This window comes from Musca autumnalis, unplaced genomic scaffold (genome assembly GCF_047663935.1).
Source record: "Musca autumnalis isolate F117 unplaced genomic scaffold, ASM4766393v1 scaffold_1, whole genome shotgun sequence".
Classification (NCBI taxonomy): domain Eukaryota; kingdom Metazoa; phylum Arthropoda; class Insecta; order Diptera; family Muscidae; genus Musca; species Musca autumnalis.
Window position 1 is genome coordinate 271,879,998 of NW_027411644.1, and position 24,396 is coordinate 271,904,393.

At 39.3% G+C, this 24,396-nt stretch overlaps 1 protein-coding gene across 1 annotated transcript; it reads left to right on the plus strand.

The window, feature by feature from the left end:
• The first annotated feature begins 21,407 nt into the window (after nt 1–21,407).
• LOC141391919 (lamin Dm0-like) lies at nt 21,408–22,845 on the plus strand. Its single transcript, XM_073964654.1, has 3 exons — nt 21,408–21,562; nt 21,620–21,899; nt 22,468–22,845. Exons 1-3 carry the CDS (start codon nt 21,408–21,410, stop codon nt 22,843–22,845), a joined length of 813 nt encoding a protein of 270 aa, XP_073820755.1.
• The last annotated feature ends 1,551 nt before the right edge of the window (nt 22,846–24,396 follow it).

Sequence of the window (24,396 nt, forward strand, 5' to 3'; positions counted from 1 at the left end):
GTGGTGGATGGTATAACAAGTTCGGCCTGGCGTGGTCTTAACGCCGTTCTTACTTGTTTTGAGAAGTTTTGTGACCACTGGGTTATTTAAATGCCAAATTACAACAAATGTAGCTAAAATACTGAAATTACCCAAAATCGGGAGGTATCGTTGTATGGGTGCTTTAAAGAAACATGCACCTATGTCCAAAATTTTTGGTGGAGAATTTTCTTGACTGCAGGGAATCGTTATATGGGAGCTATACCTAAGCACGAACATAGATTGAACATTTTTGGTGAACAAGTTCGGTGAATGCAGGGAACATCTAATGTCATAGTCAGTCAAAAAATGTGGGTAAAACCCTCAAAATACTGCAAATTGGGAGTTACTATTATATGGGGTCTTTACCAAAACATGGACTTATGTTGACAATTTTTGGTGGAGAAGGTTCGTAACTGCAGGGAAGGAACCTCAATTGTCAAATTACGGGTAGTTCAGTCAAAAAATGTAGTTAAAACTCTCAATCAAAAATTTAGTTAAAAATCTTCAAAATGTCGAAAATCGGGAGGTACCTATGTTGATAATTTTTGGCGGAGAAGTTTAGTGACTGCAGGGAACATCAAATGTTAGGTTACCGGTAGTTCAGTCTCAAAATGTAGCTTAAACCCTCAAAATACCGAAAATCGGGAGATACCGTTCATGGGGGTTATTCCCCAAAATAGGTCGACAGTTTTTGGTTGTGTTGTTGTAACAGTGCTTTATTTTATGTTAATAAGTTCATTTTCTGCTTAATCTTGCTCTATCTCCAGTTGTGGGAATGTGGATGCTTCGATGGGATGTAACCACATATCTACTGGAGTTAGTTGAGTAGGTTTGGCAGGGTAGTTGAACAGGTGCAGTATATCATGCGGGCCACATGCTTGGCAGATGTTTTGCAAGGTGTCATCGATCTTTGCCCTATAGGAATTTAGACGGCTGCACCTTACCGAGTATAGTTGATCAAAACTACTTCGTGGTTCTTCGTGGCAGCTGACGCTCCACACCTGCCATAGATGGAAGACGTTCTCCCACGACAACGCATCCACACGATAGTTTTTTATGGCATCTGCCACTACGTACTTGTTCAGCCCTTCACAAATGACATCAAGGACTTTTTGTTCCTGAATTTTACGTGAAATAACGACGATTGAAATAACTTGCACCTCTTCGTATTAGTCAGCGTAACGTCGCTAAACGTGACTGAGGTCCTATCTTCCTTCTTTCCAGGCTTCAAGAGTGACTTAACCGTTGTCCACAATTCACTTATTGCGGCTACAGTGTTGCAACTCTTCAGATGATTTAATCACTTGTTCCGTTTAAGCTCTTTGACTCTGGGGTCACTGGGGTTGGCACGACGAAGCTTATCACGCTCATTTGCTAGACCCGTCGCCTTTGCTGGGAAGTTTGACCTCACTTCGGGTATTCGACCAGCTCGAAACGTCCTTTCCGCTACCCGAACATCAGAAGGATTGCGCAGATCTCTGAAACGGTGATTAGTGAACTCTCTGAAACTAGACCAATTAGATTATCCCATGATTGACGAAAATACGGCGTTCAGAGGTGATGAAATCGGGCGGGTCTGCTCCACGAAAAACGACTGGTTACTGTGACACTCTCCGCTAATTCTGATAATCCTAATTGACCGTGCAAAACGTAGAGATATCAATCTGCTCAGCCAGCACTATACCCCTCTGATCGTTTCTGAGGACCGAATGACACTACTCATGATGAGTAATAAGCATTGAGGACCAGACGGTTATGACCTTCCAAAGGCGGACTAATGTTGGAGCTATAAGCTGGAGTACACATATTTATCGGCCGGGTGTATTCGTTCAGCAACTCTATCTCGGAAGTTCTACAGATGACCGACTGTTACCCCACTGGAGTTAGATGAGTAAGCAGGGCAGTTGAAAAGGTGCAGTGTGTTGTGAGGGCGCATGGCGCATATTGGGCAGATATTTTTCACTGTGCTATCGATACTTGCACAATAGGAATTTAATCGACTGCAATATCCTGAGCGTAGTTGATCCAAAACTACTCTGGTTCGTCGTTTCAGCTGACGCTCCTCAGCTGCGATAGATGGGGGATGTACTCCGCGGACCTGGCTGATATGCATGTTGATATAGGGGTTCTCTCCTATATTGTTGGACCTCCCTCTCTAGAGCATGAGTATCCTGATATTCCTGGGTTTGTCGGGCCTAGCCAGCAGATGGTGATTGGGATGGCTCTTACGGTAACACCCGAGCACGTACTGCAACGAAAGCATCTCATTGTGTTGATGTACTGGAAGAATCTTTGCCTCCTCATGTATATGGTCCACTGAAGACTTGAGGAGGCACCCTGTTGCTGTTCTCAGGGCGGCATTCTGACAACTTGGAATCTCTTTACAATGTATATCAACTAAATTCGGGGACTAAACTGGCGTCGCATAGCTTACCACAGACTATCGCGTTATATGTGGTCAAAAAGGTTTCTTTATCTGCACCCCAATTGCTGCCGGCTAGAGACTTGAGGACCCTGTTTCTGCATTTCAGTTTCTTACCTATGGTTCTCTGGTATGGCTGGCTCTCCGACTAAAGGAGACAAACTCATGGCGCATCTTCGAGTATGGTCACGCTGCAATCTTACGACGATCGGGATCGGAGGTAATCAGCGATAACATATCACCACAACTACACTTCGACGAGGTTAAGGTACAAAAACCCTGCAGAGATGTCTGGGCCCACAACTCCCCAGGCGCTGTACAGCGCTGCCCTCAATGTACGTCTCTCATACAGGTTGAACGAAAATAGTAGTGTCTTCTAGGCTGAGATCTTTGTGGTCAGAAAGGCTGCAAAACTGATAAGAAACATGAAAAGGGATATAGTTGGACCGGTAACTATCTATCTATCAGGGTCAACCGACATTGAAGTCGACAACTCGATCAAGCCACCCTTGCGTCATTTCATACGGCAACTGGAACAAAAATACCGAGACAATGCTAACTAGATTTGGCACCATGAACCTAGTTGTAAGGTTTCCAATGCAATCTGGCCCATCCTCTCCAAGCGAAGAATTACATCCCTACTCTCCATGAACAAATCCGACCTGAAACTAACGGTTAGAATCATCACGCATCATTGCAGAATAAGATCTATGTCCTGCAAATGGGAAATGGACAATGATGTTGACTACTGCAGGCTTTGCGAAGATGAAGAGGAAATAAAACAAGTAAAAAAGCATCAGTCGGCTTTGTAGACAGAGATATGCCCTCAGCCTATGTGTGTGGTCTTTTCAGAAATTTGTGGCCCTTTTTGGACATTTGAACTTGCAGACAACAATGTTGATTAGGATTAAAGTTAAAAAGTGTTGCGGAGAAGGTACTTGAAGGAATGGACCGACATAGTCCATTATGGGAGTGGATCTTATTAAGGGGACATATCTTTTCGATAGATATCGCGCCCGCTAGTCATTTCAGTGGGTCATCGTATAAATTTTTGACCAGTATGCCAGGAAGCATGGACTTGTCCACGGATAACATAATGTCGTTCTAAACAGGACCATAACGAACACCATCGGTATACATTTACAAACGATCTTCGAACAGAGCCTTAACTGCAATTAGGCACAAACGTTGAACCGTTGAGGTACCCTTTGCGGGCTGTTTTCTAAAGAAGTATGGACTTTTTTCTAAAGAAATATGGACTGAAAAAAACTTTTACCGTCGTAATTGAGGAAGAAAATTCAAGTTGCTTCAACAAAAATTTCGAGAGCATGTCTTAAAGTGAACTTATCCGAAATTTTGTGTGGGAGGTACCCGAAGGAGTGGACAAATATAGTCCATATTCAAATCTGATCTATATCTGGTAAATATATTAGGATTTGTAAATTATGGACCAAATCGGTCACTCCCTTCAAGAGTTATCTTGGCAACAATTTTTCCGAACATTTTTTTAAATTTTGTGGGGGAGGTACCTGAAGGAGTGGACCGATATGGCTTATCTTCGAACTTAAACCAATTTTAAACAAAATATTACGAAGGCCCAAAATTTGGACTGAATCGGCAAAACCGTTAGAGACTCATTTTGCGCTCCAAACACTACACACGGTGTAACAGGGGCTTTTTGCACCTTTCAGGCTATTTTCTCGGGAATTGTGGACTTGCCCCTGATGAAACTTATACCGTCGTATGGGGGGCAGTGAATACAAGTTGTTACAACAAAAATCAAAGCGATTAGAGAGCAGCTCCCAAACTGAACTTTTCCGAAATTTTGTGTGGGAGTTACCCGAAGGAATGAACCGATTGAGCCTATATTGGAAGTTTACTTAAGTTTGGTAGAAATATCACGATATGCAAAGTATGAACCAAATCGGTTACTCCCTTCAAGAGTTATCGTGCGCACAAATTTTCCCAACATTTTCGAACTTTTGTGGGGGAGGTACCGAAAGGAGTGGACCCATATAACCCATCTTCCAACTTAGACTAAGTTTGAACATAATATTGCGAAAGCCAATGTTTGGTCCGAATCGGTTGATCCGTTCGAGAGTTACTGCGCGCTCCAGCCAGCCAGACAGACGGACGGACATGGCTAAATCAACTTCAAATTGTCTGAAACGGATTTCGTCCAAACACCATTATTTGGATGAGGCACATTTTGCTCGTATGAAAGTATATATACCCTCGTTAGCATAAATGCTGAAGGTATGAACAATCAAACACTTATTATGTCGCTGTCCAATGCTCACGACGCGGAGACTGCGAACCATGGGTGAGCAAACGATCTAATCTCTGACAACCTTCTGCCACATCGAGCCAACAAGTCTGCTGCATTTTGGCAAAGGTCTAAAATGGCTTCAGCGAGAACAACATATTGTAGCATAAAAGAACTAAAATTATTTCTCCATTGCACCTAAATCTTTATTATCTCCCTCAAATCCCCATGCACATATTTTTCCTTCTGTCCACATTTCTATTGTAACGTGGTTTTCTCGTCGGCTGGGCTAAGTCCAGTCGCGTCCAGGGTCTCCATAAGGACCCACTAAACCTTACGAAATAAAAGACTAGTTTTATCCCTTCTAGGGGTTCAATCGGATATTTATTGATCTAAATACTAGTATGTTCTACTTCAATGAAATGCGATATTATTACTTTGGCCCTTCTTCGGAGGGGAGGATGCTGATAGGACAGATGATGACGATTTATAGGTGATCGGGAACTTTATCAACTCGTATGTGTTGGTGTTCGGCAACTCGGCAAAAGCTGTTCGGGAACGACGATGGTTGATGAAGCTCGGTGATGTTCGGGAACGGAAATGGTTGACGAAGATCGGTGACGACGATTCGGCAACTCGGCTAATGCTGTTCGGCAACGACGACGCTTGACGAAGCTCGTTGACGACGATTCGGTGATGTTCGGTAACTCGTCCGAAGTTGTTCGGGAACGGCGACGGGTGACGACGCTCGGTGATGACGTTTCGGGGGTGTTCGGGAACGCCGATGGTTAGCGGGGATCGGTGATGACGATGCTGGCTGATAACGATAGTTATCGATGATAGGAAGCGACGATCCTGGTTGCTGATTCGTTTCAGTATTGATCGGGAACGTGTTGATTGATGTCGGGCTGGTTGACGACGATCTGCTGTTCTGTTCGGAACGACTACTATACAACACTAATTACAGCTACGAACTCATACAGACTACTGCGTATATCCAGGAACAAAGAACCAAGGTCCCTGTGTGGGACGGGAAACCGAAGTCTCCGTGTGGTACGGGAAACCGAAGTCTCCGTGTGGGACGGGAAACCGAAGTCTCCGTGTGGTACGGGAAACCGAAGTCTCCGTGTGGTACGGGAAACCGAAGTCTCTGTGGGAGACGGGAAACCGAAGTCTCCGTGTGGGACGGGAAACCGAAGTCTCCGTGTGGGACGGGAAACCGAAGCCTCCGTGTGAGACAGAAAACCGAAGTCTCTGTGTGGAACAGGAAACCGAAGTCTCTGTGGGGGACAGTAAACAGAATTCACTGTGTGCAATTTATTAATGGGACAGCAACAATGGGTAGTCCCTTCCAAAATTTGCCAACGCAACAAGCAACCCAGGAATGCCTTGGTGGATAGCAAGCCCCCAGCAGTAGCAAGCTGCCTTCAACGGCGAAAACTGGAATACTAAAGTATAAACTGGAATGAAGTGAATGCGAATTATTGTGTATTGAGTACAGCAAGCAAATGACTTCAATGCAAGCAATGACTGGCGTAGATGGAGATGCTGTTGAGTGCATATCGACTCATTGCTACTATGGTGGTAAGGGAAGACCGTAGGTGTTGTTGTATGTATGTGACACTTGTCACGTTACACTATTTATTTTACCTTATCTTATTTACAGTACTTTAACATGATGAACACAATGGGTCTCATGCATAAAACGTGAGCTTGAGCTCGGACTCGATTTTTTAAGTAAAAGGTGCTTGTCGTATGCATAATAAAATTTGATGTATTTGCTTTTACTCACTGCTCACGTTTGATCTCTTCTTGCTCAGTTTGAACATAGAAGTTGAAGTTAGATGAGATTGTTCTCATTTTCATATGCATAAAAACAAGGACTTGCTTACTTTTGTGAGCTCTTGCTTAAATTTTGTGGAGCATGCCTTTTAGTTGACTCGCGTACACTAAAAAGGAATCATGGCTGAATGTTTTGTACCACAAATAAATAAAAAATGTTATTAACAGCGTAAGACAAATTTAGCAAGTGAGGATAAAAAATTATACAGGTTTGTAATCTTAATTATTATTTTTTATATAATTAATAATAAAATGATACATAGGTTTGATGGTAGTAGCATTTGCAGGTTAGCGAATTATTTTTTTGAGGAGTCAGCAGAAAGACTTGTTGGTGCCCTCAGCAACATTGATAAAATTCGACTCTATTTGGATTCCAAAATGGTATAGACACAGATATTGGAGTCCATCAATCAACTGTGTCGCGAACAATTGCGGAAGTTGCATAACTTTTATCTGCCAAAGCAAGCGAATGGATAAAATTCCCGAAAGATATAATAATAATAATATAATAATAATTGTTCCACAAACATCCCATAGGGGACAAGGGAGACTTCTCTCATATCAATGAGTGCACCCCGATTCATATTAGCTCAATGATATGGGACCTACAGTTTATCGCCGAGTCCGAACGGCGTGTCTAAGACACCACTTTTGTAGAGAAGTTTTACATGGCTGAAATACTCAGGAAATGTCGCCAACATTACTGAGGGGTATTTTGCCACCGTTGAAAAGTGTTTAGATGTTGCCTGGCCGGGGAATCGAACCCACGACCTTATGTGTGCAAGGCGGGTGTGCATACCATTGCACCACGGTGGCACCCATTCCCGAAAGATGCAGATCAAATAAAAGATTGTCAAAGGAAATGGCAGGGAAATTATTGCTTTCCATTTGCAATTGGAGTTATTGATTGTACTCACATAAAAATTAAAAAACCCACAAATCAAAGCGATGAGTGCATTTGCAGAAAAGGCTTTCACTCTATAAATGTGCAGGCAACTTGTGATGGAAATGAACTTTTTAAAAGCGTCGACATATCGTGGCCTGGTTCAGTACATGACTCACGCATCTTACGAAATAGCGAGGTATGCAGAATAATGCAAAATACAACGAACGATGCATTACTTCTGGGAGATGAGGGTTATGGAATATGCCAATGGCTAATGACACCATTCTCAAACCCAACAACTGATACAGAAAAAAACCTTCAAGAAAGTGTTTACAAGGGGACGTGTCATTATAGAACGGTGTTTTGGTAACTGACTTTTTTCAAGTAAATATTTATTTTCTTTAATTTTTTTGTACTAAAAATGTAGATATATCGTCAGTTTCTGTTTTATTATTATTACTTGCTTCTACTTCACTTCCACTTGACGACATGTTTGCACTTCAATAACAATTAGACGTTTGATCTCAATTTACTCAAGTAATTGCAATTGGTTTGAACTCATTTTTATGCATACGAAATTGAGCAAAAGCTGTTGCTGTTCGATCTAACTCAACTTACGAGCAATTGCTTACTTGACTCAACTCATCGCTTTTACTCGTTTTTATGCATGTGACCCAATGGACCACAAGGTCTCCGAGTCAAGTGGCTTTCAACCATGACAGCCGCGCATCCTTTAACCTAACCTAACCTGTCCGATCGCCATAAAATACCATATATCAACCTTTTTGTAAAAAAATAACTTATGTTGAAACTGAGATATGGGGTACTGTAACTCGGAAACAGTTGTACTATACCATAACTTTTGAACGCATTTCGGTCAAATAAACTGTTTTAGACCGATTCACCGATGGGTTTCTTAAAATAATAATTTGAGCGGAAGCTGTGGCCGTTTTAGTGTAAAAAAATATGAATAAATCGTTGAATGAAACGAGTTTTTTTGTGTTAATTTCCTATTAGTGGCTTTATAACACAATGTAGAACTTAATGCTCAAAGAAGAAGTTAAAGAATGCACTTCAGAGATGAGGTTTCTAATGTATGATTTTTAAATATATCCACTTTATTTAGCTCAAACGGATGCTGACATTTTAAAGACTGAAAAATGGGGTTTTTGGACTTTTTGCTCTAATCGCAGCCGGAGTTTTCTAAAACCTTATTATGTGATTGTACTTGCAATTTCGCAATTTTTATACCCTCCACCATAGTATGGAGGGTATATTAAGTTTGTTTTTCCGTTTGTAACGCATTGAAATACTCATTTGCGACCCTATAAAGTATATATATTCTTGATCAGGGTAAAATTCTGAGTCGATCTGTGCACGTCCGTCCGTCTGTGGTAATCACTCTAGCATCCACAAAAATAGAGATAGGACGCTGAAATTTTGGGAAAAGGCTTCTTTTGTTTGCAGGCAGGTCAAGTTCGATGATGGGCTATATCGGTCCACGTTTTGGTATAGCCCCCATATAACGGTACCCCCCGATTTACGGTATTTTGACGTTTTTAGCTACATTTTCAGACCGATTTACCTATAATTTGACATTTAGGGTTCTTAAGTGTCAATAAACTTATATAACAAAACTTGTGGACATAGGTCCACGTTTTGGTATAGCCCTCATATAACGGTACCCCCCGATTTACGGTATTTTGACGTTTTTAGCTACATTTTCAGACCGATTTAGCTATAATTTGACATTTAGGGTTCTTAAGTGTCAATAAACTTATATAACGAAACTTGTGAACATAGGTCCACGTTTTGGTATAGCCCCCATATAACGGTACCCCCCGATTTACGGTATTTTGACGTTTTTAGCTACCTTTTTAGACCGATTTAGCTATAATTTGACAGTTAGGGTTCTTAAGTGTCAATAAACTTATATAACAAAACTTGTGAATTTAGGGTTCTTAAGTGTCAATAAACTTATATAATGATACCTGTGAACATAGGTCCACGTTTTGGTATAGCCCCCATATAATGGTACCCCCCGATTTACGGTATTTTGAAGTTTTTAGCTACATTTTCAGACCGATTTAGCTATAAATTGACATTTAGGGTTCTTAAGTGTCAATAAACTTATATAACAAAACTTGTGGACAAAGGTCCATGTTTTGGAATAGCCCCCATATAACGTTAACGCCCGATTTCAGGTATTTTGACGTTTTAAGTCACATTTCTAGACCGAATTAGCTATAATTTGATATTTAGGGTTCTTAGTGACCAAAAAACTTATATTCGAAAAAATTATGAACATAGGTCCATGTTTTGGTATAGCCCCATATAACGGTACCTCCCAATTTTCAGTAATTTGGCAATTTTAGCTACAAGTTTTAACCGAACTAACTGTAATTTGACATTTGAAGGTTGTAGTGGTGACCACACATCTGCATCAACAATTTTCAACATACCGCCAATATAACGATACCTCCCGATTTTCGGTACTTTGAGGATTTTACTTAAAATGTTTAACCGAACGTAGGTCCAAGTTTTGGTATAGCCCCAAAACAAACCTCCCGATTTTCCGTACCTTAGCTTTATTTTTTGGACGAACTTTCTGTAATTTCAAATTTAAGAGCCAACAAAAATTCTGCAACAAAAATTTGTCATTTAAGTTCATATTTTCGTACATATATATAGGGGTACCTCCGAACTAGCTGTTAATGACATTTGAAGTTCCCACGTTACGTACCGATTTTCGGTATTTTGAGGATTTTAGCTAAAATTTTTAACCGAATTAGGAGTTATTTGACATTAAAGACTCCCATCAAAAAGTGTCAATATAGGTCCATGTTTTATTATAACCCCTATATAACGGTACCTCCCAATTTCTAGCCGCCAAAAATTGTCAACATACATAGTTAGATTTAGGCACCATAAAAAAGGGCCTCCCGAATGAAGCATTTTATGTACATTATCTGACATTTTAACGTACCCACGTAAAGTTGGGGACAGGAATGAAAAAAAATTATTCCATTTTAGTTCAGAATATTTTATGGTGGAGGGTATAAAAAGTTCGGCCCGGCCAAACTTAACGCTTTTTTACTTGTTAATGTATAACTTGGGCGTGTAACCTTCAAAGGACCACGTCAATCTGCGCCCAAAGTAGAAATGCTATTCGATTTCAGTGGAGACTCGCGTGAATTTAGTTTTTTTACGTTCTGAATCTAACAAGCCTTTGCGCGTCTAAATCCATTCACTAGATCGGCGGATATGATACCCCTCAAATTTCGAAAATCTGCAAAAAAATGTTTTTGAAAATATCGCGAATTTAAACGCGTTTTAGATGTGTTATTCCTACTTAGAGAAATAGAGCGAAACGCGTATATAAAATGTGCGAAAACAGATATTGAAAAACGTTCGCGAATCCGGAGATATAATAGATTTTTTCTAAGAACTAAATGCGATGCTACATCCACGATCCTTGACGGATCGCATTAAAATGACATAGGATGATGTTTTTTTTAATGGTGATCATTGAAATCGGATGCGCATTAAATACAAATGTACTTCGTGGAAATTATGGGCATTTTACTGTTTTTTGCGCCCTAATATGCAACTGATGCTACATCGTGGTCGCCAATGGAATTTCACAAAGTGTATGTCAAAAAAGAGGGATTGATTCGCTGTTTTGGAAAATCAGATGTGCATCTTGTAATTTCCGCATAGAAACCGCGTATTCTATGCGTTTCAAGTTTTGTAATATTTACTTCTACTTTATTTTAATTTCATATCCCAATTGGAAGTCCTTGTGATTTAATATAATGATATAAAAATGTTCGCTAATAAGAAAACTATAAGCCAACATTTAGTTGCAACGGAATATTTTCACTATTGGGTTAAATTTTGACGAAATAGACAAAGAACTCAAACATTTTTTTTTTCCTATAAAACCATAAAATTCATATCTTCTTCGTTTTTTTGCAAATAATATGAATATTATAGCTCCTAGCTGCATGACTTAGGCATCATTTTATTTCTCACAGTGTATGGATGCTGTTGTAATTTTTTAATATATTTTTTGTAAGTACAAGCGCTATTATTTTAAAAAATATGTTTGAAAATACGTAAAATTTTGTAAGAAATTCGATTTTTCGCGAATCCGTTGAGACTTTTCATAAGTATTTTCCATCATCGCAGAGGGTAACAATTTTGTAAACAGGGTGACGTAGGGGATGGAAGATACCAAGCAACGGTCCTGACCGGTTTTAACATGGCAAAGCCCAGGATTTATCTTGGTCCCTCTTTCATCCCAAGTGGACACTGACCTCCCCGTGGTGTCACCTGGGGAACTGCCTTTAACACCCGTTAAAGGTAGTGAGCTAACATGTGCCGCGCGTTCACCCATAAGAACGTTAAAAACTTGGGTTTGGGCGTCGGGCTAGTAACCCCCCCTAGAAAAAAGCAGCCTACTATGAAAAAACAAAAGAAAAGAAAAACAAACCCCTCTAAAGTTGACGACCCCCGCAAACGTTTTAAGGACCATGATCTGCGAATCTGCACCTGGAATGTTCGCACTCTTTATAGAGAAGGTGCAGTGTACGCGCTGGCAGATGTACTTGAAAAGTACAAGGCCGACATTACTGCCATACAGGAAATACGATGGACTGGGAAAGATGTCACAACAACACCTAAAGGTGACGCACTGTATTATAGCTGCCATGACACAAAGCATGAGTTTGGTTGCGGTTTTGTAGTTGGTCAGAGGTTAAAACATCTGGTATCCAGCTTCACCCCAGTGAATGAAAGACTTGCTACAATTCGATTAAAAGCAAAATTCTTCAACATCAGCTTTATCTGCGCTCATGCTCCAACCGAAGACAAGGACGAACAGACCAAAGATATATTCTACGAGCGCTTAGAAGAAACATATGACCGTTGTCCTGCCCATGACATTAAAATTGTTCTAGGCGATTTTAATGCCAAAATTGGAAAGGAGAATATCTTTGGACAAACAGTCGGGAAATTCAGTCTACATAGTGAAACATCAGACAATGGAATGAGGCTGATAGACTTCGCAGCGGCAAAAAACATGGTAGTTAGCAGTACCAGATTTAAGCATCTCGATATTCATAAGGGCACTTGGCTGTCTCCAGACCAAAGAACAATAAATCAAATTGATCACGTTGTGATAGATGGAAGACATTCATCGAGCGTGTTGGATGTACGATCGTTCCGAGGCGCAAACATTGATTCGGACCACTACCTTGTTGCAGCAAAGGTACGTACCCGTATAAACGTTGCAAATAAAGCATGAACAGACACAACGCGGAAGTTGGACATCGATAGGCAAACACAACAGATAGCCACAGCATATTCCACTCAACTTGCCCAATTGCTTAACGCGAGCACTCCTTGTCCCGATAACATAACAACACAATGGCAAAATATTGCCCACTCCATGCTAACTGCCGCAAAATCAGTACTTGGATACCAGAGACCTCCACCAAAGAATCCATGGTATGACCAGGAGTGCCGTGCTGCTACCGAAGAAAAAAATGCGGCATATATGGCTACTTTACAATCAGTAGCAACACGTAGCGCACGAGAGAGGTATCGGGAAAAAAGGAGAGAGGAGAAACGTCTTTTCCGCAGGAAAAAGAGAGAGAGATGGAAAAGAGTGAGTGTGAACAAATAGAGATGTACAGGAGACAGAACGAAGTCAGAAAATTCTACCAAAGAGTGAAGCATCAAACTGATGGCTTTGGTACAGGCATATCCTCCTGTAGAGACCAACAAGGTAATTTGGTAACTGATACAGATAGTGTGCTCAGGATATGGAAAGAACATTTTTCCAAACTGTTGGTATCCGATAGCAGTGAAGACGGCGAAGATACCACAGATCCAATCACAGAAGATGGTATTGAATGTATACCGCCCAGCCAAGATGAGGTAAGGACAGCAATAAACCGGCTAAAGAATAATAAGGCGGCAGGAGCAGATGGCCTACCAGCCGAGCATCAGCTAGTTAGCACCGTCTGGCAGGAAGAACGCGTACCCGACGATTGGAACGTGAGCATCCTATGTCTAGTCCACAAGAAGGGTGATAAGACTGTGTGCTCCAATTACAGGGGCATAAGTCTGCTCCCTATTGCATATAAGATAGTATCTGGCATATTGTGTGAGAGACTAAAGCCTATGGTCAATGAAATTATTGGACCCTATCAGTGCGGCTTTAGACCTGGCAAATCCACCATTGACCAGATATTTACCTTGAGACAAATCCTGGAAAAGACCCAAGAAATGCAGATCGACACCTTCCATATTTTCGTCGATTACAAAGCAGCATTCGACAGCCCTATACGTTCAAAGGTGTTCCAAGCCATGTCTGATTTTGGTATTCCTGCAAAGCTCATTCGGCTTTGTAGAATGACATTAACTGAGACGAGATCCTCAGTTAAAATAGGAAAGAACCTCTCCGAAGAGTTTATTGCCAAAAGAGGTTTCAGACAAGGAGACGGCCTGTCGTGTGATCTATTCAACATCCTGCTGGAAAAGGTCATACGAGACGCGAAGGTCAGAAGAAATGGAACGATATACACGAACAGCCATATGTTACTGGCTTATGCCGACGACATTGACATCATGAGTCGATCGGTAAAGGAAGTAACTGACACCTTTACAAAAGTCGAAAGAGAATCTGCTAAAGTTGGTCTGGCAGTAAACGGCGAAAAAACCAAGTTGATGGTATCGACGCGAAATATTACCACAAACCCCGCACCATTTGTGAATGTTGGTACCTACAATTTTGAGGTAGTAAAGGACTTTGTCTACCTCGGCACCGCCATAAACACAACAAATAACATCAGTTATGAAATACGAAGAAGAATAGTGTTGGCTAACAGATGCTACTTTGGGCTGAGTAAGCAGTTTAGGAATAAAGCCACCTCTCGTCAAACAAAAGTAACACTTTACAAAACACTGATACTACCCGTGCTAATGTATGGTTCCGAAGCATGGGTACTTGCTCAAGCAGATAAGGCAGTGCTTGGTGTGTTCGAGAGAAAAATTCTTTGAAAGATCTACGGGCCAATCTGTGTTGACGGCGAATATCGGCGTCGTATGAACAACGAGCTGTACCAACTATACAATGACATCAATGTAGTTGAACAAATCGAGATACAACGATTGCGATGGCTAGGCCATGTTATAAGAATGAGTGATGATGAACCCGCTAAAAAGGCGTATAAATACGGGCCGCATGGAGGTTCTCGCAGATCTGGAAGGCCAAAGCTTCGTTGGAGCGAACAAGTGAAACGAGATATCAGTAAGCTACATATCCCAGATTGGGAAAATACAGCAGCAAACAGAGAGGATTGGAGATTTTTTTTCTTAGTTCGGCTTATGGAACAAATGTTCTGTAAAAGGCCAGCTAAGTAAGTAAGTAATCGGATATAGCAGCTTATTATATTAAGACGCGATTTTTTAGAATTTTTTCTAATTATCAAAATTAAAACGCCTATATCTTTTGCGCGCAACGATCAAAGTCAGTTAAAAAAACAGATTTGGAATGCCGATTTTAAATTAATGTATGTACCAAAAATCATTGACGTAGTATCAAAATGTTTTTTTAATTTTTTTGAAATGGAAAAGACAATTTTAGACATTTTTCGTGATATACGTTTTTGTTGGGTCGCCCTATTAAATATATTTATTTCTTTAACAGATAATGAGAATAACTTAATAGCTTAACGTGAACCGTTGTAGTTAAGATTAATTCCATTGTGTCTAAATCCAAAAAAAAAAAAATACTTTTAATTTTCTTTTGCTATGAAATTTCAAAACAAATTCAACACACGTTCCATTTTTCATTAAAGTTCATAACATCAAATGATGCTGCCTGCATTGAAGGTGAAAGTGTAAGCATCTAACTAGCTCTGGCATCGAATATTTGTATAGCAGAACAATGTGTTTCATGTTGGAATGCGAAATGAAAAACAAAATGTAATTAAAGTTCGTAATAGTTTTTGTACTTGCATCAACACAACTCTGCTTTTCTGATGATATTTAAAACTCATTAAATAAGAAGATACCTAAACTGCTAATGTTGATGACTTTCACTAATGTTTCCAGGATCATTATATGTTAAATTGTCTCTGAAAATCCCGGAACCTTTAGAGAGAAGGTGTAGTGCACCTACCTGCAATGGAAAGACATGCATTGGACCTGTGAGGGTGTTGGAGTGAATGTTCAGCACATAGTGGCAGAGTCTCGGTGGAAACGGTCAAGTGTCTGAGTTTAAAAAAAACTCCCCAAATTATGACGACCCCATCCCCAAGAATATCTTATTACACATAAAACATTTACTCCGTTATGTTTCAAAACAATTTGTGTGTTCGTTTACTTAAAATTTGTACGAATTTTTACTGGATGTTGTTCGTTTACTCTACAGTACAATGCAAAAGACCTTAGTCGATTACAAGAAGTTACTGGACTTTTACAAATTTGTACAAATTGTTGAGTAAGCGAACATACCTAATATATTCTAATTTATTATTAAGCTTTCGTATGATTGAATCTTCAACAATAAGCAAACAAACAAAAAATTTTAATTGTAATTATTTTTCTATACTAAAGAATTTCAATTTCAGTAGCCACCAACATTTAATGTCGAAAGATAATTGCATTCTTTTCTTTTTCAATGCGTACAATGTCTGATATTTGTTACAAATTTCCGTGAACGCATCCAACGTTCAAACGTTTGTACAGTAGTTTTACTTTTGTAAAGCATCATCTAATGACGTTTTAAGCCTTGCACTTTTTGTGGTAAATATTTCAAAATGTCAAAGGCGGTATAGAAACGATGTTCTTTCGTTTTGTATCTGTCTTTCATTTCAAAGAAAAATATATCTGAGAATCATTTTAATTGATTTTGTGTTGTTATTGCAGTTGTTTGTAAAATTACACCATTGAATAGTTCCAACTAAGCGTAATGAAATAGGAAATGAAACTTACCAGGAAAATTGGTGAAGAGCAAAAAATAAAAAAAAAAATGTCAGGAACTTTGCAAGGAAGGTGGAACGAAATTCCCTTCAACGAAAAAATACTTTTTGTGGCATATCGCATCAAAAATATGTACAGTTAGTCAATTAAATGTTTACAAACGATGATGTTTTTAATAAACAGATTTTGTATTAAAAATTACAACAACCAAAACTGAAAACAGAATAAGTTGTTTGGGCCATTGTTACAATGTTGGCCGTTGATGCCGGCTTTGCCGACAGAGATATACCCTCAGCCTACGTGAATTAAAACTTTCATCTACGGACTTTTGTGGGGGAGGTAACATAAAGAGAAGATCGATATCGATATCGGTCATTTTAGAATTTAAACTAAATTTGGACAAAATATTAAAAGATCCAACGTTTGGATAAATTTGTTTGCCCCGTTCAAGGGATATCGTGCATACCATTTTAGTGACATTTTTTAGATATTGGATGGAAGTACAGGAAGTTGTTGCCAATCTTCGAACTGAAACTAAGTTTGTACACCTTTTGGGCTGCTTTCTCAAGAGGTATGGACTTGCCACTGCAAAAGAATTTACCGTCGTAATTGAGGCAGGGAATGCAAGCTTCAGGCCAAGCTCTAGGCCACAGCCAATCTAACTACTGAACAAGTAGGCATTGCAATTCATGAAGGAAAACCCCCTTCGATTGTACATGTGTATGTATTGAGAAATTGATTTCTGGACAAGACACTAGGGTGACTTGATAAGAAAAAATACTTCAATTAAATACTTCATATTTACAAATTTGTAAAAATGTGTGTATAAATAGAAGTTATCAAAATCAGCCTTTGTCTTCTAGCCATTAATTAACATTCAAAATACCCCTGACGAGCTTTGGCAACCACCAAGCGAAACGGTCCGTAGGGTAATTGGTTGAATGTGTGTTGTGGTATAACGCTAGAATTAATTTTTCAATACAAAACTCCTTAGGCCATGTTAGCTCGATTAATCCATAATTAATAAAGAAATCAAAGTGATTCGAGAGCAGGTCTTAAAGTGAATTTATCCAAAATGTTTGTGTGGGAGGTACCCGAAGGAGTGGGCAAGCATATTCTAGCCTGATATACATATGACAGACCTATTAGGATGTGTAAAGTATGGACCAAATCGATCACCCCTTTCAAGGGGTCTATCATCGATAACAATTATCGTTGAGTGGCGTTGACAGTTGTCAAAATTGATCCACGTATGGCAACTCTCAACTGAAGTTGCGAATCTCAGTTGACGAAGCGGCTGTTTTTCAGCAACTACTAATTTTCAGTTGCAGTGAACATTTTTGAAGAAACAAGAAGTAAAATAGAAGGAAAAATAAACATTTTGTTAACAATTATTGATTCTTTGCATCATTAATTAATTTTGTGTATCAATATGGTAAAAATAACGACAAAGCAACAGTTCGAAATATTAATTGATAAACTGAGTGAAAATCCAAACTTAGCCCGAGGAGTTCGGGAGTTTTGGTGAAACCAAAGCCACAGCGGATGAAGCGTGGAGGTCCATTTCGGACAGTTTAAACAGCCATGAACCTCCAACACGAACACCTGAAGAGTGGCAGAGTCTGGATTCCCTTTAAAGAAAAGTTGAAAAAGAAAATGCCTCAAAATAAAATAAACATAAACACTGGTGGTGGTCCATCACAATAAGTGAATTTATCGCCTTTGGAGCGGACAGCAGCAAATCTTTTGCAAATGAATTTGGTGACAGATACAGTAGGTTCGGTTTAAGTACAAATAATAACGAACATCCTCCATCTATATAGCCAACTACACCAGGGAATTTCGTTTTTGAATAAAAATGGTTTTTATTTTGCCTTTTTTCCTCCTCTGTCAACTTCGAAACGATCCAATTTTGACACAATTTGTCCTCTATCAAGTGGACAACTTCCTTCAATACTCTCGACAATGTAGATTGAGCCATGCAATTGTTGAAATCATTGCCATGGGGCCATGGGACTTTTGGAAACTTCCGTTCTCCAAGAATCGCAACGCTGCGCATACTTTTAAAAGTGGGGGTATTGCTGTTGACCTGTAACTTACTTTGAAGTCATCCTTTAACGTTTCCACAACGTAAACTACGGCATCCTTTGGAAATCGAAAATACGCCTTAAACCTGAAATAATTTACTCAGATCTTTCCACATGATCATCAGCTTACAGTGCAGATGGCAATTCCAATGGATTCGACTTGTCCCTCAATTTTCTTCTAATAGATGCAATGTCCTGTACATTTTCTTATCATCAAAAAATAATTCCACCGAACTTATCATTTTTTGGGACAGCAAATAAAACTTGACGATCCGAAGATTCAATGGGCAGGTTATATTCCAATCTTGGGTTGTTTTCCAAATTTACTCGAAAACTCAGCCAAAATAATAAAATATTGTCCAGAATACACAAAAGAGTTATCCAAAGCGCAATTATTTAAAAAATTTTTTTTTTTGCGAATAGAGGTCACAAGTTTGAAAAAACACTGATCGATAACATGTTTATCGACCACCCAGTTGAGTTGACATTAATGGTACAACATTTCATCTCAGTCGCGCAGACAACTGACAACGCAACTCAAGTTTAGTGGCAATACAAGATAGACCCACAAGAGTTATAGTGCGCACAATTTTTCCGAACATTTTTGAAATTTTGTGGGGGAGGTACCTTAAGGTGTGGACCGATATGGCTTATCTTCGAACTAAAACTAACATTGGACAAAATATTATGAAGGCCAAATTTTGGACCGAATCGGCAGATCCATTCGAGAGTTTTATTGAGCTCCAACCACTACACACGGTGTCATAGGGGGTTTTTGAACCTTTCAGGCTATTTGCTCAGGAAGTATGGACTTGCCCCAAATAAAACTTGTACCGTCGTATGGGAGGCGGTGAATACAAATTGTTACAACAACAATCAAAGCGATTCGAGAGCAGGTCGAAAACTGAACTTTTCCGAAATTTTGTTTGGGAGGTACCCGAAGGAGTGGACCAATAGAGTCCATATTGGAGCCTCATCTAAGTCTGTTAGAAATTTTACGATGTACAAAGTATGGACCAAATCGGTTACTCTCTTCAAGAGTTATCGTTCTCACAGATGTTCGGAACATTTTCGAACTTTTGTGGTGGAGGTACCTGAAGTAGTGGACCGATCTGACCCATCTTCGAACTCAAACTAAGTTTGGACAAAATACTAGGAAGGCCAAATTGTGGACCAAATCGGTTCATCCGTTCGAGAGTTATCGTGCGCACCAGCCAGACAGACAAACGGACATTGCTAAATCGACTCCAAATAGTCTGAAACGGATTTCGTCCAAACATACTTGGGGTCTAAAACCACGCAGGATACTCAGGTTCCTATCGTCGAGTGCGCTTTCTTTCTGTCAGATGGTACAAACTAGCTGATCCATACACCTTATCAGCGTGTCTCTTCCGGTTTTGAACATCTCAGCTGGTAAGCCATCGGCTCCTGCTGCCTTATTATTCTCTAGCCGGTTTATTTCTGCCTTTACCTCATATTGTTTGGGCGGTATACATTCAATACCATCTTCTGGGACTGGATCTGTGGTGTCTTTGTTTTCGCTACTATTGGACACCAACAGTTTGAAAAAATTCGCTATCCTGAGCACACTATATGTATCAGTTACAAAATTACCTTGCTGGTCTCTACAGGAGACAGTGCATAAACTGCACCTGTTTAGTGAAATGTGTTAGTTTATCCGTCAGTGTGATAACATATTAGACGCGTAGTGAAAAGTGACTGCGTTAGGTTACAGACAGGCGCACAGTCGAAGCAAAGATTGTGTTAGGCCAATTTTTATAGCGAAAAATAAAAGAAAAGTGACAAAATATAGCTAGCGAAAATGAATTTCGAAGAATTCATCCAACATCAAAGGAGTTTATAGTGTTGCTATATTTAGAAATAAGCAAAATTGCTCAGAAAAGTGTATCCAGGGAAACAAGGGAAAATTTGTATAAAATTGTTAGTTCCTTTACGGAAGCAAAAAGGGATTTTTAGACAATGATAGGGAGCTCCGCGATATGAAGAAATTACCATATGAAATACATAGCATATTCGCCTCAGGTGTGCGGTATGCAATAAAAAAGTTCCACTTCTTAAATCGTCAAGTAAGGATAGATTTTGTGGTCGAATCAAAGAAGGATTCGTTAGATACACGAATTCTTTCTAGATATAAATATATAGCTGAGATGGACAGCTTAAGTCCATTGGAACAATATGAAAAAAGATATATATATATATATATATATATATATATATATATATATATATATATATATATTAAATGAGCTGGAGACTGAGATAAGGAATGAGTCTCCAAAGGTAGAATATATCAAAGAAAGATACAATACTGCATCGTCAATATTGATGGAATATTTGAGGGAGTTTCCTAAAGAGGATAATCTCGAGGAATATTTCAATTTTTTAAAAATATGTTATCAAATAGTGCGAAGTGGGAAATTTTCTAGAGTAGCACCTAAAGAGATGAAAGTAAAATATTATGAAGAAATCAATGGGAAATGGGTTCCCAGGTACGATATTAGGCATTCAGACATTAGGGGAAAACAAGATTATGTTAGTCCTGATAACAATGTAGGCAAAAAGATAGTAAATGGTTCAGGTAGTATAGGGAAAGTTGTTGAGGAAAATACAGAAACTGAAAATGAAAACGTTCGCGCTGATGTTTCGCGGAAGATGGAAATTTAAATAAATGAACTATTGGAGGAAAATAAAAAGCTGAAGTTGGGAAGTTGCTGAAGAAAAGGCTCAAAAGTATGAGTCACGAGCTGCTGACCTTAACGTAAAATATCAAGCAGCAGATACTGATGGTAAAAAGGCCGTTGATGACTTTAATGAACTAAGAAAAGAGTTGTAAAACTTACGCACAAGGAGCAAAATCATTTACATGAAATGCATGAACTTCGCTCTCGATGCCAAGTTGAGATAAGTGAGATAAATGGTCGCCTCTCTAAACAGTACGAGGACAATTGGCAGCAGCCTTTACGAAAATTGCGTGAACAACACGAAGGACAAATGCGTGCTATTCGTGATGGCATTAAAATGATGTATAAGCAAAAAATGAAGGATCTTTAAGCCAATCGTGGGTCCGTTGCTGCTTCAAGTGCTATTGAAGAATTACGTGCCACTCGTACACGTATTGATGGCTTGAAGAGTTACATTCGAGAATTGGAATCTACAAATGCTGCATTGAATGGCCGCAATTGTGATTTGGAGAAATTGCTCGCCAATGAACGTAGACATCATGCTTTTGATGCTGACAATTTGGAAGCTCAATTGCAACTATGCCGTAATGATAGGCACAACAGCTACAAGAGCTTGCTGCCTATGAAAAACTATTGCGCGGCGAAGAAGAAGATATTAGCCAAATCAGCCGAGGGTAGGGTGACATCAACATTTTCAAAGGTGATCCTGAGGTAGAGTACAAACGGAAGGTACCTTCTTCTTCTTTATTTGCCTATTCGTCATACGAATGTTGGCGACCATTACAATTACAAAGAAAAAATGGATTTTGAATAAAAAAATTCAAATAAATTCATAGATTTTTCACAATATCGGCAAATATGTCTCTGCTTCTGGCAGCACTAGGTAGGTGTCCCAAGTCTCGTATTCCAGTCCATTCTTGAATATTCGCAATCCAATTCAATTCCTTTCGGCCTTTAGGAGTTTTTCCTTCTATTCTTAATTTTATGATATCCTGCAAGAGCTTGTATTTTGAATTTGAATTATTCATGATATGTCCAAGGTAGGCAGTTTTTCGTCTTTTGATGTTTATCATTATCTCTCTATTTCGATTCATTTTTCGAAGCACTTCATTGTATTTTTAAAATTCGGCGATAGATCCACATTTCGAAGGATTCTAATTTCTTCACGTCTAATGATTTTATTGTCCATGCCTCCATAGCGTATAGTAAGGTTGACCATATATATGCATTTATAAATCTACATTTAGTTTCAAGATTTATATCATGGCTGGACGAAAGGTACCAAAGAAGTACATATCTGTGGTCGTCAAATCAAGCGTAATGCCGATGATAAAGAGAATGACGTCAATTACCATCGCTCAGTAAAAGTTGAGGGCGATGTACAAAAATTGATTTTGAGTGCAACACATAAACCATCAACCATAATATTTATTACATCACAGAAATGGCAAAGTGGCGATAGCAAAAAGACATCGCGATTTAATGTCTATGATGAAGAAGTTGCCGGTGTACATGGTGCCAATCGTACATTTATACGTCGTGTATCATGTCATAGTACAACCGGAACTGTTGCCAGCAGTTGTCTTAGTGGAAAGCAGTATCCTACAAACAGAAAATGTGTATAGCACGTCTTTCATCGATGGAAGAGAGATCCACGTCCTAGCTGGCTGCTGAAAGTGTTGGGTGCCATCACCTAGAATTAAGCCATTATAAATCTTTATATTTTTTATTATTAAGATAGAAAATTTGGCTTTCGTAATATTTTGTCCAAACTTAGTTTAAGCTCGAAGATAGGTTATATCGGTCCATTCCTTCCGGTACCTTCCTCACAAAAGTTCGGAAATGCTCGGAAAATTTGTGCGCACGATAACTCTTGAAGGAAGGAACCAATTTGGCCCATACTTTGCGCATCGTGAAATGTCTACCAGACTTAGATGATGTTCCAATATGGACTCAGTCGGTCCACTCCTTCGGGTACCTCCCACACAAAATTTCGGAAAAGTTCAGTTTAGGACCTGCTCTAGAATCGCTTTGATGTTTGTTGTAGCAACTTGTATTCACTGCCCCCCATACGACGGTATAAGTTTCATCAGGGGCAAGTCCATACTTCCTGAGAAAATATCCTGAAAGGTACAAAAAACCCTTATGACACCGTGTGTAGTGTTTGGAGCGCAAGATAACTGTCGAACGGATCTGACGATTCGGTCCAAAATGTGACCTTCGTACTATTTTGTGCAAACTTAGTTTAAGTTCGAATATAAGCCATATCGGTCCACTCCTTCAGGTACCTCCCCCACAAAAGTTCAAAAATGATCGGAAAAATTGTGCACACGATAACTCTTGATGAGAGTGACCGATTCGGTCCACATTCTAATATATCTACAATATATAGATCAGGTTCGAATATGGACTATATTTGTCCACTCCTTCGGGTTCCTCCCACACAAAATTTTGGATAAATTCAGTTTAAGACCTGCTCTCGAATCACTTAAATTTTTGTTGAAGCAACTTGCATTCGGTGCCTCAATTACGACAGTAAACGTTTTTTTCGGGGGCAAGTCCATACTTCTTTAGAAAACAGCCCGAAAGTTGAAAAAAACCCCTATGGCACCATATGTAGTGGCCTGAGAGCTCGAACCGAACCGCTCGTCCACACTTTGGATATTGTAATATTTCTTCGAATATTAGATGAAATACGAAGGTGGTGCTTATAGGTGCACTCCTTCCGGTACCTCCGCCAAGTTCGAAAATATTCGCTAAAATGGTACGCGCCATTTCTCATAGACGTATCAACCAATTTGGTCCAAACTTTGGATCTCTAAATATTGTCGAAACTTAGTTTATGTTCAAATTTGAGCCCAAATGTTCAACATTTTTGTGTGGTTAAGGGTCTGTTTGAGGATGCTTTGGAAATTTTTACCGAAGGTTTTCCTAGTGGCCCTGTTTACAGCGATATTATGTTTTTCATAGGCTAGTGTGATAAAAAAGCTCTATCTATCGATATCCCCGCAAATTTTTGAGATTTAATCCTATCCATACTTTTATCGGGTTATACAAATACATACGTTTTTTTTTTGGGAAAAAAGTATTTCAGTCCACACAGGCTGAGGGTACATCTATGTCGACAAAGCCTACTGATACTTTTTTACTTGTTTATTATAGCTTTGCATACATTT

Excerpts from the sequence above, each read along its gene's own strand:
- LOC141391919 (XM_073964654.1), top strand. The coding sequence starts at position 21,408 with ATGCATGAACTTCGCTCTCGATGCCAAGTTGAGATAAGTGAGATAAAT. Across the intron at positions 21,563-21,619 it reads CGTGATGGCATTAAAATGAT|TGCTATTGAAGAATTACGTG; the intron begins GTATAAGCAAAA and ends TGCTGCTTCAAG. Across the intron at positions 21,900-22,467 it reads CCAAATCAGCCGAGGGTAGG|TTTCAAGATTTATATCATGG; the intron begins GTGACATCAACA and ends ATCTACATTTAG.